Raw genomic sequence first — 14,325 nt, 5'->3', positions numbered from 1 at the left:
TGTTTTCCTGGTGTCAAAGCACTTTAACGTACACTGAACCTTAGCCCTATGAGATAAGGAAGGATGGTGATATTATGCATGTCATATTGGTAGAGCATTCAATTGTTGTTAGGTGTCTATCAACAAGCATGTTCTTTAGACAGTCTTCTATCATAATTTTAATAACTCCATCACCTTCCTGTTGAAGGAACAGGATTAGAGCTATCGTGAGAAGAGTATTTACTTCTGTAGATCTGTAACTTACATGTATCATTATATTTTCCAGGCCAAACTGTAATAAATGTGCTTTTTCCTCTTTGACCAATTTCCATCATTTAATTGCTGTCATTACATTCAGGATATCGTTATGACTGCACTCATGGTTCCCAGACACCCATGCACTGTGCCACTGCCTGGCCGGCTGCATGAGATTCCCTCAGGGAGCTCAAAAAGCAATGAAATCAAATCAAATCAAACCAACAGCTCCCCAGTGATTCTGACACAAAACCAGCTTTTAAAACCCATTACATCTATGTGGAATTCCAACATATGACTGTTGAGTAGACTGTGACAAAATTGTGGCATCTTTAGTGTATTTCTACATTGTAGCCAAATCAAATTTTACGGAATTTTTGTTTCTGTAATAACAAAATTATGTTGGTTCTGTTTTCCTAGCTCTCACATCTCCTCAGAGCTTGTTACAAGGCAGTTTTCCTTTTTTTATTTTTTTGTGGTAAAATAATATGCAACAAAATATTTGCCATTTTAACCATTTATAAGTGTGCAATTCAGTGATGTTAATTACATTCACCATGTTGTGCAACCGTTTCAACTATCCATTTCCAAATGTTTTTCATCATCCTAAACAGAAACTCAGTGCCCCTTAAGTAATAACTTCCCATTACTCCCACTCCTCAGCCCCAGTAAACACGAATAAACTTTATGCGTTTGTACAAGGCAGTTTTTAATGGGCTTTTGTAGACTTTCATGTCTGCTTTTTTGTTGGTAGTATTTATTACTGCCGTTAAGTTCTCAGTGTTGTTTCATCAACATCATTTTGTAAGCATATTTAGGTACATTAGTTAAAAACAGAAAAAAAAAACTAAGTGAAGTTGTGTGTCCAGAGATGACATGCAGATTAATTAGTTACCATTTCTATTCATTACGTAAATAATCTTCAGTTTTCCAGCTGGAAAATTTGAATTTTTAGTTGAAGAGACAGGCTTCAGTTGACATTTTCTGAGCAGTAATATCTATAATAGGAGCCTTGGCTGTACAATGGTTGAGCACTTGGCTGCTAACTGAAAGGTTAGAGGTTCAAACCCACCAGCCGCTCCTCAGGAGAAAGGTCCTGGTGTACCACTCCCGTAAAGATTACAGCCTAGGAAACTCTATGAGGCAGTTCTACCCTGTCCTGTAGGGTTGCTGTGAGTTGGAATCGGCTCAAATTAGCCAGAACAATATCCATATTATTCATGTGTTTTTCTTTATTGAAGTGCTCAATGCTTGGCACTTGTGTAGCTACTGAATTTTGACTTCTTGATTAGTTATATTCTTGGACAAGTGTACATTAGACAAATACTACTTAAATCTGAAAATTCTTATAAATTTCTTATGTCCTCAGCCCTTTTTCTTAAATTATTCTTTGAAAACTTCCTTTTGGTCTATTTGAAGTTAGATGTCCATATGACAGTATCTCATAGCTCTTGCTTGGCCTTGGTCTTCGTGTATTTTATTGCTGATATATGTCATTTTCACTTAGAGAGCTATATATTGGTAGACTCTTGAGATATTTTATCAGTAGTTCTCATGAATACATGGTGAATAAAGGCACCAGGTAAAGCATAATTGGATAGTTAATAAATAAGATGCTTATTTTTTTTAATATATTAGCTGATTATTAACACCTCTTCTTAAAAATAAGCCAGTCCATGAAAATAAATATATAGACTATATTCCTTTTTTTTTTAAGTTTGATCTATGTTATATTAGTGATAGAATATATTCACGATATCCTCAAGCTTTCAGTGACTTGTATCTTGTTTGTAAATAGTTCTTCGCTGTTTGCCAACTATTTTGTAAGTTAGAGTTCTGGAGTTTTAAAGGCATCTGAGAAGACTTCATATAAGTCTGTTTAGGATGAGTAGAAAAAAGAATGGCCTGGGTTTTCCTGCAATTATTAAAATTGATAACGTTGAAAAATTTTTACAACTCAGAAAATCTTTCCCACTAATTTTACATTTAGAGAATAAATTTAGCTTTGATTTTAAATATATGATTAGAAGTTGTTAAAATGTTAGGCCAAATATTTTTTATCATAATGTTATATAAATTACATTTAACTTTTAAAATCTGAGACATGTTTTATCCAATATTGATTATTAAAATTTTCAATTCCGAATTTTCTTGAGTTTTTCCTCCCACGAGGAGTTAGCAGACAGTTGCTGGAAATGTCACAGGCCTGAAAAATGGAAGTCCTGTTGATCTGTGTCCTGTGGAGTCGTATTTGACTAGAACGTGTTGTGCATCTTCACTTTCAGTCTTCTCCAGCCACAACTGTTACGTCTCCTAATTCTACACCAGCTAAAACTGTTGACACATCCCCACCGGTTGATTTATTTGCAACTGCATCTGCGGCTGCCCCAGTCAGGTTAGTTAAAGAGTGTTCAGTGAACTGTTTATTAATATTTTGATTAGGCCTTTATTTTATTCTCATTTATTGTACCCAAATGATTACAAAACAAAACCTAGTCTTAGTAACCTATGATATTTGGGGTTATTTTTGGTACACAGAGTAAGTTCTTTCACACCATATGCAGATACTTAGGGCTGTACCTGTCGAAGCATTCAAAAGACCTAAGCGGTGCAAATCACCCTGCTGCTTGCAAAAGGAAGTGGAAGAGTGATGCACACACTTGAGATTCTGTTGGAAGTGGCTGCTATGGAAAATGTTTTCTAAAATTAATTTCTTGTGGGAAACTTAAAAGGTGTCTTGAAGTGCTTTAAGGAAAAAAAAAGTTGCAGCTGTAGGCCAATTAGCTGATATGTGTGAGGAACTCAGACTCTGCTGGTAAGAAGAAACGTCCGGGGTGTTCCTAATCTTTTCTTATAGCACCTAGAGGTTGAGGGCAGTGGTGGTCCAGTGGTAGAATTCTCACCTTATGTGTGGGAGACCTGGGTTTGATTCCTAGCCAATGCTTGGTTTGCATGTAGCTGTGATGCTGAACAGGTCTCAACAGAGCTTCCAGACTAAGACAGACTGGGAAGGAAAGGCCTGCTGATCAACGTAAAGTCCTGTGGATCACAGTCCCATTGTGCATGGGGGTTTCTGTGAGTCACTAGATGACAGCAGGAATGACAACATACTGTAAAATCTCAGGGCTTCCTAAAAAGGAAGCCCTAACTCATAGGGTCACTTCCTTAAATAGTAATTTTGAGTCAATTCCATGGTTCTTTTGCCTTGAGAGGATTCTAGTATCATTTTGTCATATTTGTCGCTCTGATTATAAATGTCCTATATTTGGATGATTGAGTTTTGACATACGCACCAAATCTAAGTATCGTACCCTTGTTAACTGTGTGCATTACCCTCTGCTTACTTATTTCTGCTTTTTATAATAGCATGCTTGGTAAAACCAAATCCTTTTTGCTGCTATACTAAGATAAATTGCTTCTTATAAAAGCTTTGATTCCAGACTTAATAATAAGTGTGTCTTCATATTCTCTTACTCAGACTAGTTGTAGTGATAAATGGACATCAAAACTAGGCAATGCTTTCAGGGGTTATCAGACTTTCAAAAAAAGCAACAAAATCCGTTCTTCCAAAGAGTTACTTGGAAACCCAATAAAAAAATAAAATAAAGATGGAACTGCTGTTTATGAGGAGGGTTGAGGAACCTGGGACCCTAATGACTTGATACCTGATCTATTAACCTTTAGGCCACTGCCTCTCAAACCTGAGTGTACATATGAAACATCTGGGGGTTTTGTTAAAATTAAGATTCTGATTTAGTCGATATAGGGTAGGCCTGAGATTCTGCGTGTCAAATAAGGTCCCAGGATGCTGCTGGTTTGGGGACCACACTTTGAGTAACTGTTGTTTGGGGGACCACATTTTGAAGGCTCTAGCTAGGCCCCTCCTTGGAACTTCTGTAAATGAAGACATTTACAAAAGCACAACCCCAATTGAATAAGAATAAAAAAATACAGAACTTATTTTTGCAAGACTTCTTGCAGGCAAATGTGATATATTGTAATCTGATTTATATAAAGGATAAATTAGTGATTAAGTATTTATTTTAGAAAAGTGTTCTCTGATTTATAAATAAAATCATCTCATGACATGAATTTTTTCCATATAAAATAAATTTAGAAAATATAAAAAAGGAAAAAAATTACCCATAATCCTCTTACACTAATACCTTTAATAAAACTCATTGCCATCAAGTCGATTCTGACTCATAGCAACCCTGTAGGTCAGAGTAGAAGTGCCCCATTGGGTTTCCAGGGAGCAGCTGGTGGATCCAAACTGCCAACCTTTTGATTAGCAGTAGAGTTCTTAACCACCGTGCCACCAGGGCTTCGATACCTTTCTTCATAACCTGCATTTTAAAAGCTACCCAAAATAAAAGATACAGCATATTTAATGAAATATCCCCTTCCTTTGTAGTATTTAAGTTTTCCCTTTTAATTTCTGCTGTATGATTTGTTGAGTGACCCATTCCTTGAAGTGTAATTTAACTTCATTATTGTCTATAGAGCGGCGGTCAGCAAACTGCAGCCCATGGGCCAAATCTTGCCCTCTGTTTTTGCAAATAAAGTTTAATTAGAACAAAGGCATGTGCATTTGCTTACATGTTATCTATGTCTGATTTTGTGTTACAGTAGCAGAGTCAGGTGATGATAGAGACCTCTAGCCCATAAAGCCTGAAATATTTACCATCTGACTCTGTACAAAAAAGTTTTCGGTATACAAGTACATTTGGTTACTTGGTGCCATACTTTCTGAAATATTATTCTTTTATTTGATTTTAAATATCCAAAATCCTTGCCTTTTTTTTTTCTACGTAAGTCATTATTTTAATGCATCATTACATTATAAAATTTCAAAAATCTGATTTTGAGGCTGTACTTTCCTTTCAGCACTTCTAAACCATCTAGTGATCTCCTTGACCTCCAGCCAGACTTTTCCCCTGGAGGGGCAGCAGCAGCCGCGGCACCAGCACCACCGCCACCTTCTGGAGGAGCCACTGCATGGGGAGGTGAGCGCAATTAGACAGTGGTGCTACTTTTTTTCTATTCATTTTATTTAAATTGTAATCTAATTTAGAAAAAAGGATGACTTAGTGATTACTCATTCATTGTAGTGTAAGTATTCTCTGGTGTATAAATAAATTCATCTCAACATAGAAAATTTTGTCCATACAAAAAATTTAGAAAATAGAAGAAAAGAAAAAAATTTCCCATAAATGTTTTTATTCAGGTTTTGTTATCTTGACCTTCCTGATTACTCAAAATAGTGTTAAACACTTGGAGGGAAAGTATTAAGTAGAGCACCTATTGACTGAAACATATGTTGAGAGAGAGAAACAGAAAGAGAGACCAACAGAGAAAGTACCTATAATACAGTCAGAATTCACAACTTTGAAAACCCTATGGAGCAGTTCTACCCTGCACACATGGGATCCCTGTAAGTTGGAATCAACTTGACAGCAACTAACAATATAGTTTTTATTTGGAAAGTTGGAACAAAGGAAGCATTTTCCTTTACTATCCTAAAATTCTGATTATTTTTAGTAATTGCTCTCCAGAGATTCAGTTCTTAGAGCATTGAGTGTGCTCGTGAACTTACATTGTACTCAGGCAGCATTTCTGATTTACTCAGACATTGCCCACTCAATGGATTCCTTTAGACCTGAATTGGCTTTATTGACTTTGTATTTGGCTTTAAGCAATTAAAATCCTGTATAGATTCTTAATTGTGTCAGAAAGAATCCATATTAAACTGATTGAGAGGAGTCACATCTAAGGATTTGATTCCCATTTGATTTATGGATCTCAAAAAAATCAAACTTTTATAAATATTTCATTATAAAAAGCATATTTAATACTGATATATAAATTAATTGCTGCGTAATTCTTATAGCTGCACAAGAGTTGGTTCTAAACACCTTGCCCTACTGCATCAGAGTATCAAAATGAAAATTTCAGTAAGTTAAAAACATACTTACTGAAAGTTCTTACAACTTTAGAAGCGGCAAAGATAAAAGACTTAGTAGCTCTTTAATGAGGAAGCCAGTAAGATGCTCAAGCTGGTTCAAAGAGCATCTTGAGGAATGGAGTATTTTTATAGACGTTTGAAAAGGGGTGTTAGCGCAAGGTGTCTAGGTTAGACACAAAACTGATCAATGCCCTGCAGGGCAATAAAAATCATAATCTCCCAGGCAGAAATTATTTTCATCTCTAGAAGATAAAATCTATAACTTAATTATTTCAAAATCTGAGTCCTTCAGTAGCAGTAAACAGCAAAGTTAAATGATGCTGCATTCCCCTAGATAGTAATCCGTGGGTGGACTTGTTAAACAACATGTCAGGATGACATCCAGAGTACGTGCTGTAACCTCTTGATTTTATTTTCTAGGTTTTTGTTGTTGTTGTTAACAAAATGAACAGAAAGATAACAAGTTCTGAAAAAAAGCTGCTAACAACAAACATAAGCATTTAAAATTTTGGTGCTTTTCTGTTTTAAGTATTTAACCCATTCTATTTTTTTTTTTTACTATGTTGAAATGGTCAACCCTTAAAACTACAACTATGAATTTATAAAAATAAAATTGTTCTTTCAGCTTCATTTAACTTTGTTAAGTTTCAGTTGTTAAAGGAAGAGATTTCATAAGGGCATTCTTATGGTTCTCGTGTTTTTGTTCTGAGCTTCATCTTTTTAAAATGTTTGATTATTTCAGTTTGCTAATAATTTATTTTTATTACCACAGTACTTTATATAACGTATTTTTTTTCTATCTTATTTAAAGGTGTTTCAAGTCCATATCCTTAAATAAGACTTTCTCAGTCATTAATATAAATGACTTTTATAGAACTTTTGTTATTTAAAATTTAGTTTTAATTGTAAATTTGCAGGGTTATACAAAACAAATTTTTTCCATTTTATAAGAATGTATTAACTCCTTAGGTCTCTTCAAGTATTTAAATCAGCTTTATTTCACACTTTATAATTTTTAAAACTCATCAAACATTGAGTGATTTAGTTAGAACTTTAATGAATAAACAGTAAAATGTCCTCTCTCATTCCCTGGTGTGAAATTGTAGAAAAATTTTGTCTTCATCTTTTTTTTTTTTTTTAAACTTCTGCCACAAAAAGAATGCCAAATGAATAAAAAGAAAAAAAGCTAGGTGAAATCCTTTTTTTAAATTGCAGTTTAACATTGTTATTCAATTTTATCTCTAAGTACTTCTTGCTAATCCCATAATGTTGTAAAGAATAGGTTATAATAACCAATTTTCTTAGTATACATGTCAGTCTTGTTAGATATAAGTAACTGCTGATGATTGAAACATTGATATATTATTAGTTATAAAAGAAATACTGCAGTTTTAGCCAGGGCTGTCCAGTATGGATATACAGTTTGTACATTGCTCAAAGGCAGGTGAGAGGGGCTCAACTCTAGCCTGAATTCTGCTAGCCAAGCTGAGAGCTCTTCTTTTTATCCTCGAGGAAGAAGTGCTTTTTTCATTCGAATTTGTCCACTCAGAGGAAGCACTTTTTAAAATAATTATCACAAAGGCACCTTACAGGCTAGTGAAAGCTTTGACTGAAGACCTGATGGTTGCCTTCTAATGATTATATAGCGTTAGTCTTCTGTCTCAAAAAAATATCTACAACTGCAGAATTTCATAGCAATGGGAATGTCAGTTTGGGGAAAAATTAATACTAACAAATTCTTCAGTTCCTAAAGCAAAATAGTAAAAATTGTAAACCTTAAGTAGTTAAAGTAAGTGTTCACAATATGAAATTGGAAACTCTTAATGTAATAGTTACCTTCTGTTTACACTTATTCTGTAGATATGCAGTGGTGGTTGAAGATAATGCCAAATTGTATCAAATACATTTTGGCTCATTTGATTGAAAAAAAAAAATCACTTTCTCAGTTTTGTTTGATAAAATCAAATCACTTCTATTAAAGCATATTTGAATTTGGTATAACTAGATAGAAAAATGCAAGCTCTAAAAGTCTTTAAACTTATTTACTGTAGATGTTTTTATTTGGCCATATTGATAATTTAAAAAAGGCTTTCATTATCTAGGGACTATGGCCACTTTATGTTTCTCTTGGGGATTACAGGTTCTGATAAATATTTCCATTTTAAGAGACATAGTGTAAATGACTGGGTTAGTGTAAATGACAGTTTGTTTTCCTGTTGGTGTAAAGCAGCAAATTTTAGCAAATTCATGTTTTAGTAAGTTAAACTTAAGTGATACATATAAGATTTGGTATTTCTGTGGGCTAATAATGAGCTCATTTGACTAAAAGAGCATAGGGCATTTTTTAAATCCCCACCTGTGGCCCCACGAAAGAGAAGGTGTTCTTTATTTCATAATAAATTCATCTTTCAGAAGCACAAATACGTGAGTCTCTGTGTGCCCTGTATATCTTGTTAATTGTTGTTAGATGCTGTAGAGTCGGTTCTGACTCATAGTGACCACACGTACAACAAAACGGTAAGCTGCCCCATCCTGGGCCATCCCCACAATCATTGCTATGTTTGAGCCCATTGCTGCAGCCACTGTGTCAATCCATCTCATTGAGGTTCTTCCTCTTTTTCACTGACCCTCTACTTTACCTAGCATGATGTCCTTCTCCAGGGACTGGTCCCTTCAGATAACATGTCTAAAGCATGCAAAATGAAGTCTGGCCAACCTTGCTTCTAAGAAGGAGCATCCTGGCTGTACTTCTTCCGAGAAAGATTTGTTCATTCTTCTGGGAATCCATGGTACATTCAGTATTCTTCACCAACATCATAATTCAAAGGCATCAGTTCTTCTTTGGTCTTCCTTCTTCATTGTCCAGCTTTCACATGCCTATTAGGCGTTTGAAAATACCTTGACTTGGGTCAGGTGTACCTTAGCCCTCAAGGTGACATCTTTGGTTTTTGATGCTTGAAGGAGGACTTTTTTTTCGGCAGATTTGCCCAATGCAGCACATCATTTGATTTCTTGACTGCTGCTTCCATGGGCATGAATTGTGGATCCAAATGAAATGAAATCCTTGACAACTTCAATCTTTTCTCCATTTTCATGATGTTGCCTATTAGTCCATTTGTGAGAATTCTTGTTTTCTTTATGTTGAGGTGTAATCCATATTGAAAGCTGTAGTTTTGGTCTTTAATCAAAGTATGTATTTTAGGAGTGGGAAAATGCAACTTTTTTAAAAAAACGCTTGATCTGAATAGTCTACTTTTTCAGAAACACAAAGTTTCTACTAGGGTTTTATTAGAATTGAAATTAATTGCTAATATGCATTTGAAATGTAATTAATATTATGTTGTTATATGACTCTAATAGTTTCCATTTAGTATATTACCTACGACGCAAACTGTTTTTGTGGCTCATGTCACCATTTGCTTATTAATAAAATCTGGGGAGTGTATCTATAGGCTGTTTTAGTATATGTGTTTGTATATGTGCATGCATACATACACATAGGGAGATTTTGAAAGCTTTGAAATTCACAGTCCTGTAATGAAATCACAACTTGACTTAGATGTCAAGCTATTATTATTAGCTCTCATTATGGAACATTTCTACCACTTGTCTGTCATTTTGTTGTACTGTGGTGGCTTGTATGTTGCTGTGATACTGGAAGTTATTCCACCAGTATTTCAAATACCCATGGTGGACAGCTTTCAGCAAAGCTCCCAGACTAAGACAGACTAGGAAGAAAGGCCTGGTGATCTATTTCTAAAAAAAAAATAGCTGGTGAAAACTTTATGGATAGCAGCAGAACATTGGTATAGTGTTGGAAGGTGAGCCCCTCAGGTTGAAAAGCACTCAAAATATGACTGAGGAAGAGCTACCTCCTCAAAGTAGAGTCAATCTTAATGACATGGATGGAGTCAAGCTTTCGAGACCTTCCTTTGCTGATGTAGCACAAGTCAAAATGAGAAGAAATAGCTGCAAACATCCATTAATAATTGGAATGTGGAGTGTACAAAGTATGAATCTAGGAAAATTGGAAGATGTCAAAAATAAAATGGAATGCTTAAAGATAGACATCATTAGGGATTAGTGAGTTGAAATGAACTAGCATTGACCATTTTGAATCTGACAATCATACGGCCTACAATGCTGGGAATGATGGATTGAATAGGAATGGCATCACATTCATCATCAAAAAGACATTTCAAGATCTATCCTGAAGTACAGCACTGTCAGTAATAGGATAATATCCATACACCTACAAGGAAAACCAGTTAATGTGACTATTATTCAGGTTTACACACTAACCACTAAGGCCAAAGATGAAGAAATTGAAGACTTCTGCAGTCTGAAATTGATCAAACAGGCAGTCAAGATGCAGAGATAATTACTGGTGATTAGGATGCAGAAGTTGGAAATGAAGAAGGATCAGTAATTGGAAAACATGGCCTTGGTGATAGAAATGATACTGGAGATTGCATGATAGAATTTTGCAAGACCCACAACTTCTTCATTGCAAATACCTTTTTTCAACAACGTAAACGGTGACTATTTTATACACGTGGACTTCACCAGATGGAATACACAGGAATCAAACCGACTACATCTGTGGAAAGAAAAGATGGAGAAGCTCAATATCATCAGTCCAAACAAGGCCAGGGGCTGACTTCAGGACAGACCATCAATTGCTCGAATGCAAGTTCAAGCCGAAGCTGAAGAATATTAAAATGAATCCACGGGAGCCAAAGTGCAACCTTAAGTATATCCCACCTGAATTCAGAGACTATCTCAAGAATAGATTTGATGCATTAACACTAATGACCAAAGACCAGATGAGTTGGGGGATGACATCAAGGACATCATACATGAAGAAAGCAAAAGCTCATTAAAAAAGACAGGAAAGAAAGAAAAGACCAAAACGAATGTCAGAAGAGACTCTGAAACTTGCTCTTGAATGTAGAGTAGCTAAGGTGAAAAAAAGAAATGATCATGTAAAAGAACTGAACAGACTATTTCTAAGGGCAGCTCAAGAAGACAAAGTATTACAGTGATATGTGCAAAGACCTGAAATAGAAAACCAAAAGGGAATAACATGCTTGACATTTCTCAGGCTGAAAGAACTAAAGAAAAAATTCAAGCCTGGAGTCGCTGTAGCGAAAGATTCTATGCACAAATTATTGGAACAACTCAGGAAGCATCAACAGGAGATGTAAAAAATACACACAGTCACTGTGCCAAAAAGAATTGGGCAATGTTCAGTCATTTTCAGGAGGTAGCATATGATCAAGAACTGATAGTACTGAATGAAGTCCAAGATGCTCTGAAGGCATTGGCAAAAAACAAGGCTCCAAGAATTAACAGAATACCAACTGAGATGTTTCAAAAATTGATGCAACACTGGAAGCAGTCACTAGTTGACTGGAATAGATCTATATTTGTGCCTGTTCCAAAGGTGATCCAATGGAACACGGAAATTATTGAACAGTATCATTAAATCACATGCAAGTGGAATTTTACTGAAGATAATTCAAAACCAGTTGCAGTAGTACATCAACAGAGAACTGCCAGAAATTCAAGCTGGATTCAGAGGAGGATGTGGAGTAACTGATATCATGCTGATGTCAGATGAATCTTGGCTGAAAACAGAGAATACCAGAAAGATGTTTACTTGTGTTTTATTAACTATGCAAAGGCATTCAACTGTGTGGATCATAACAAATTATGGATAACATTGCGAGAAATGGGAATTCCAGGACCCTTAATTGTGCTCGTGTGGAACCTGTACACAGACCAAGAGGCAGTCGTTGGAACAGAGCAAGGGGATACTGACAGGTTTAAAATCAGAAAAGGCGTGCATCAGGGTTGTATCCATTCACCATATTCAATCTGTATGCTGAGAGCAAATAATCTGAGAAGCTGGACTACATGACAAACATGGCATCAGGATTGGAGGAACACTCATTAACAAGGTGTGATAGGCAGATGACACAACCTTGCTTGCTGAAAGTGAAGAGCACTTGAAGCACTTATTGATGAGATCAAAGACTACAGCCTTCGGTATGGATTACTCCTCAACATAAAGAAAACAAAAACCCTCACAAGTGGATCAATAAGCAACATCACGGTAAACAGAGAAAAGATTGAAGTTGTCAAGGATTTCATTTTACTTGGATCCACAGTCAACACCCATGGAAGCAGCCATCAAGAAATCAAACGACATATTGCATGGGGCAAATCTGCTGAAAAAAAAAAAATCTCTTTCTAGTGTTAAAAAGCAAAGATGTCACTTTGAGGACTAAGGTGCACCTGACCCAAGCCATGGTGTTTTCACTTGCCTAATATGCATCGTTAAATCCTGGTGTTGTAGTGGTTAAGTGCTATAGCTGCTAACCAAAAGGTCAGTAGTTTGAATCCACCAGGTGCTCCTTGGAAACTGGGGGGCAGTTCTACTCTGTCCTACAAGGTCGATATGAGTCTGAATTAACTCAGTGGCAATGGGTTTTGGGTTTAATATGCATGCAAAAGCTGGACAATGAATAAGGAAGACTGAAGAAGAATTGATTTATTTGAATTATTGTGTTGGTGAAGAATATTGAATATACCACGGATTCCCAGAAGAACAGACAAATCTGTTTTGGAAGAAGTATAGCCAGAATGTTCTCTTTAGAAGTGAGGGTGGCGAGACTCCACCTCACGTACTTTGGACCTGTTATCATATGAGACCAATCCAAGGAGAAGGACGTCATGCTTGGTAGAGGGTCAGCAAAAAAAAAAGGTAGATTCTTAATGAAATGGGTTGACACAGTGGCTGCAATAATGGGCTCAAAACATAGCAGTAATTGTGAGGATGGTGCAGGATTGGGCAGTGTTTCATTCTGTTGTACGTTGGGTCACTATGAGGCTGGACCAACTCGAAAGCCTCTAACAACAACAACAACAACAATGGAACATTTGATATGTTCCAGGTATGGGTGAGTACTTTAGTGTGTTAACACATTTAGTCTTCGTAATAACCTAAAAATTCTAGTCGTGTTTCAGTGAACTATATGGATTTCTTTGTTAATTTGGTTGTAGTTTCATTTCCTCAGTTACAGTGAAATATCGTGTTGTTGTTAGTTGCCATTGAATCGATTCAGACTCTACTGTCTAGCAATTTCTAAAAATCTCCAATTATGTGCTACTTGTAAATGACTTGAACTCTGCTGCTGTCGTTTTTTTTTTTCAAGTGGTTTTATCTCTTTTTTAAAGTGGCAGTTTTGAGTATATTTAATAACTGATCTTCCCATCCTAAAGAGAAACTTTTAAAAAAATTTTTTACGTAGAGAAAATTTTGCTTATAACAAGGAAGAGGTGACATAAACTTTATTTCATCAGGAACACTGAGATTTTGGAGACTAAACCCTCGTAGTAGCCAGGAATGGAAAAAGCTTTCCAACATCAGTTACCCATGAATAGACTTAAACATTGTGCATTTTCCTAGAAAACCCCATTTTCCATTATATTGTAGGATGTCTCATCACTCTCCATATGAACAAAATGACTAGGTCAAAAGCAAGGAGGTAATATTTTAATCATTTATACTTCTTTCTTTTTAAAATCTTTTTATTTCTGTTTCTTCCCAGTGCACCTAAAGTCTTCTCCTTTCCCACTTACCAGATTATGAAATAAATTTCCCATCCACTTTCACGGACAAGAACAGGTCTGGAAACTGTTAAATCATACAACTCTTAATCCTTCTGCTAAGTTACATTGCAGCTTGAACTAGCCACTGATTAGGGCAGGGCTAGTGAGAGTTCCACCACTACTGATGCCAGGAGAAGAGATGAACCAAGTCCTTTTGGCTTCTGAAGACCCTCTTGGTTTCTAATTAACATTTGTAGTATTCACGGCTGTAGAGTAACAGTGGTATTAGGCAAATGCTGTTGGTTTGGGGAATTACTTGAAGTGCCTTAGGTTTTGCCTCAGGAGTTTAGAACTGAGCACCTAACAACAGAAAATACTGTGCTCTCAAGTTAACATAGGCCGTTATTTTTTACTTTCTTACCTGCTAGTCATTAGGTATACATTCTAAAATCTAGAAAACGTTAAGTACTCCGTATGCTGTAATTTTCTAGTGTTGCTAAGAAACGTGT

The 14,325-nt window shown here is 35.9% G+C and overlaps 1 protein-coding gene across 25 annotated transcripts in view; it reads left to right on the top strand.

Annotated features, from left to right (window-relative positions):
- Window positions 1-14,325, top strand: part of SNAP91 (synaptosome associated protein 91) — a 164,745-nt gene that overhangs the window by 103,848 nt on the left and 46,572 nt on the right. For all 25 annotated transcript variants that reach the window (XM_064288659.1, XM_064288652.1, XM_064288632.1 and 22 more), the window contains 2 exons: window positions 2,520-2,629; window positions 5,122-5,240. In XM_064288659.1, the coding sequence (XP_064144729.1) occupies window positions 2,520-2,629; window positions 5,122-5,240 (229 nt within the window). The remainder of the gene's footprint in view (window positions 1-2,519; window positions 2,630-5,121; window positions 5,241-14,325) is intronic.

The sequence above is a fragment of the Loxodonta africana genome, chromosome 1 (genome assembly GCF_030014295.1).
Source record: "Loxodonta africana isolate mLoxAfr1 chromosome 1, mLoxAfr1.hap2, whole genome shotgun sequence".
In the NCBI taxonomy this organism is placed as follows: domain Eukaryota; kingdom Metazoa; phylum Chordata; class Mammalia; order Proboscidea; family Elephantidae; genus Loxodonta; species Loxodonta africana.
The sequence above is the reverse complement of the archived record's forward strand: the minus strand, read 5'-3'. Positions and strand labels throughout refer to the sequence as shown.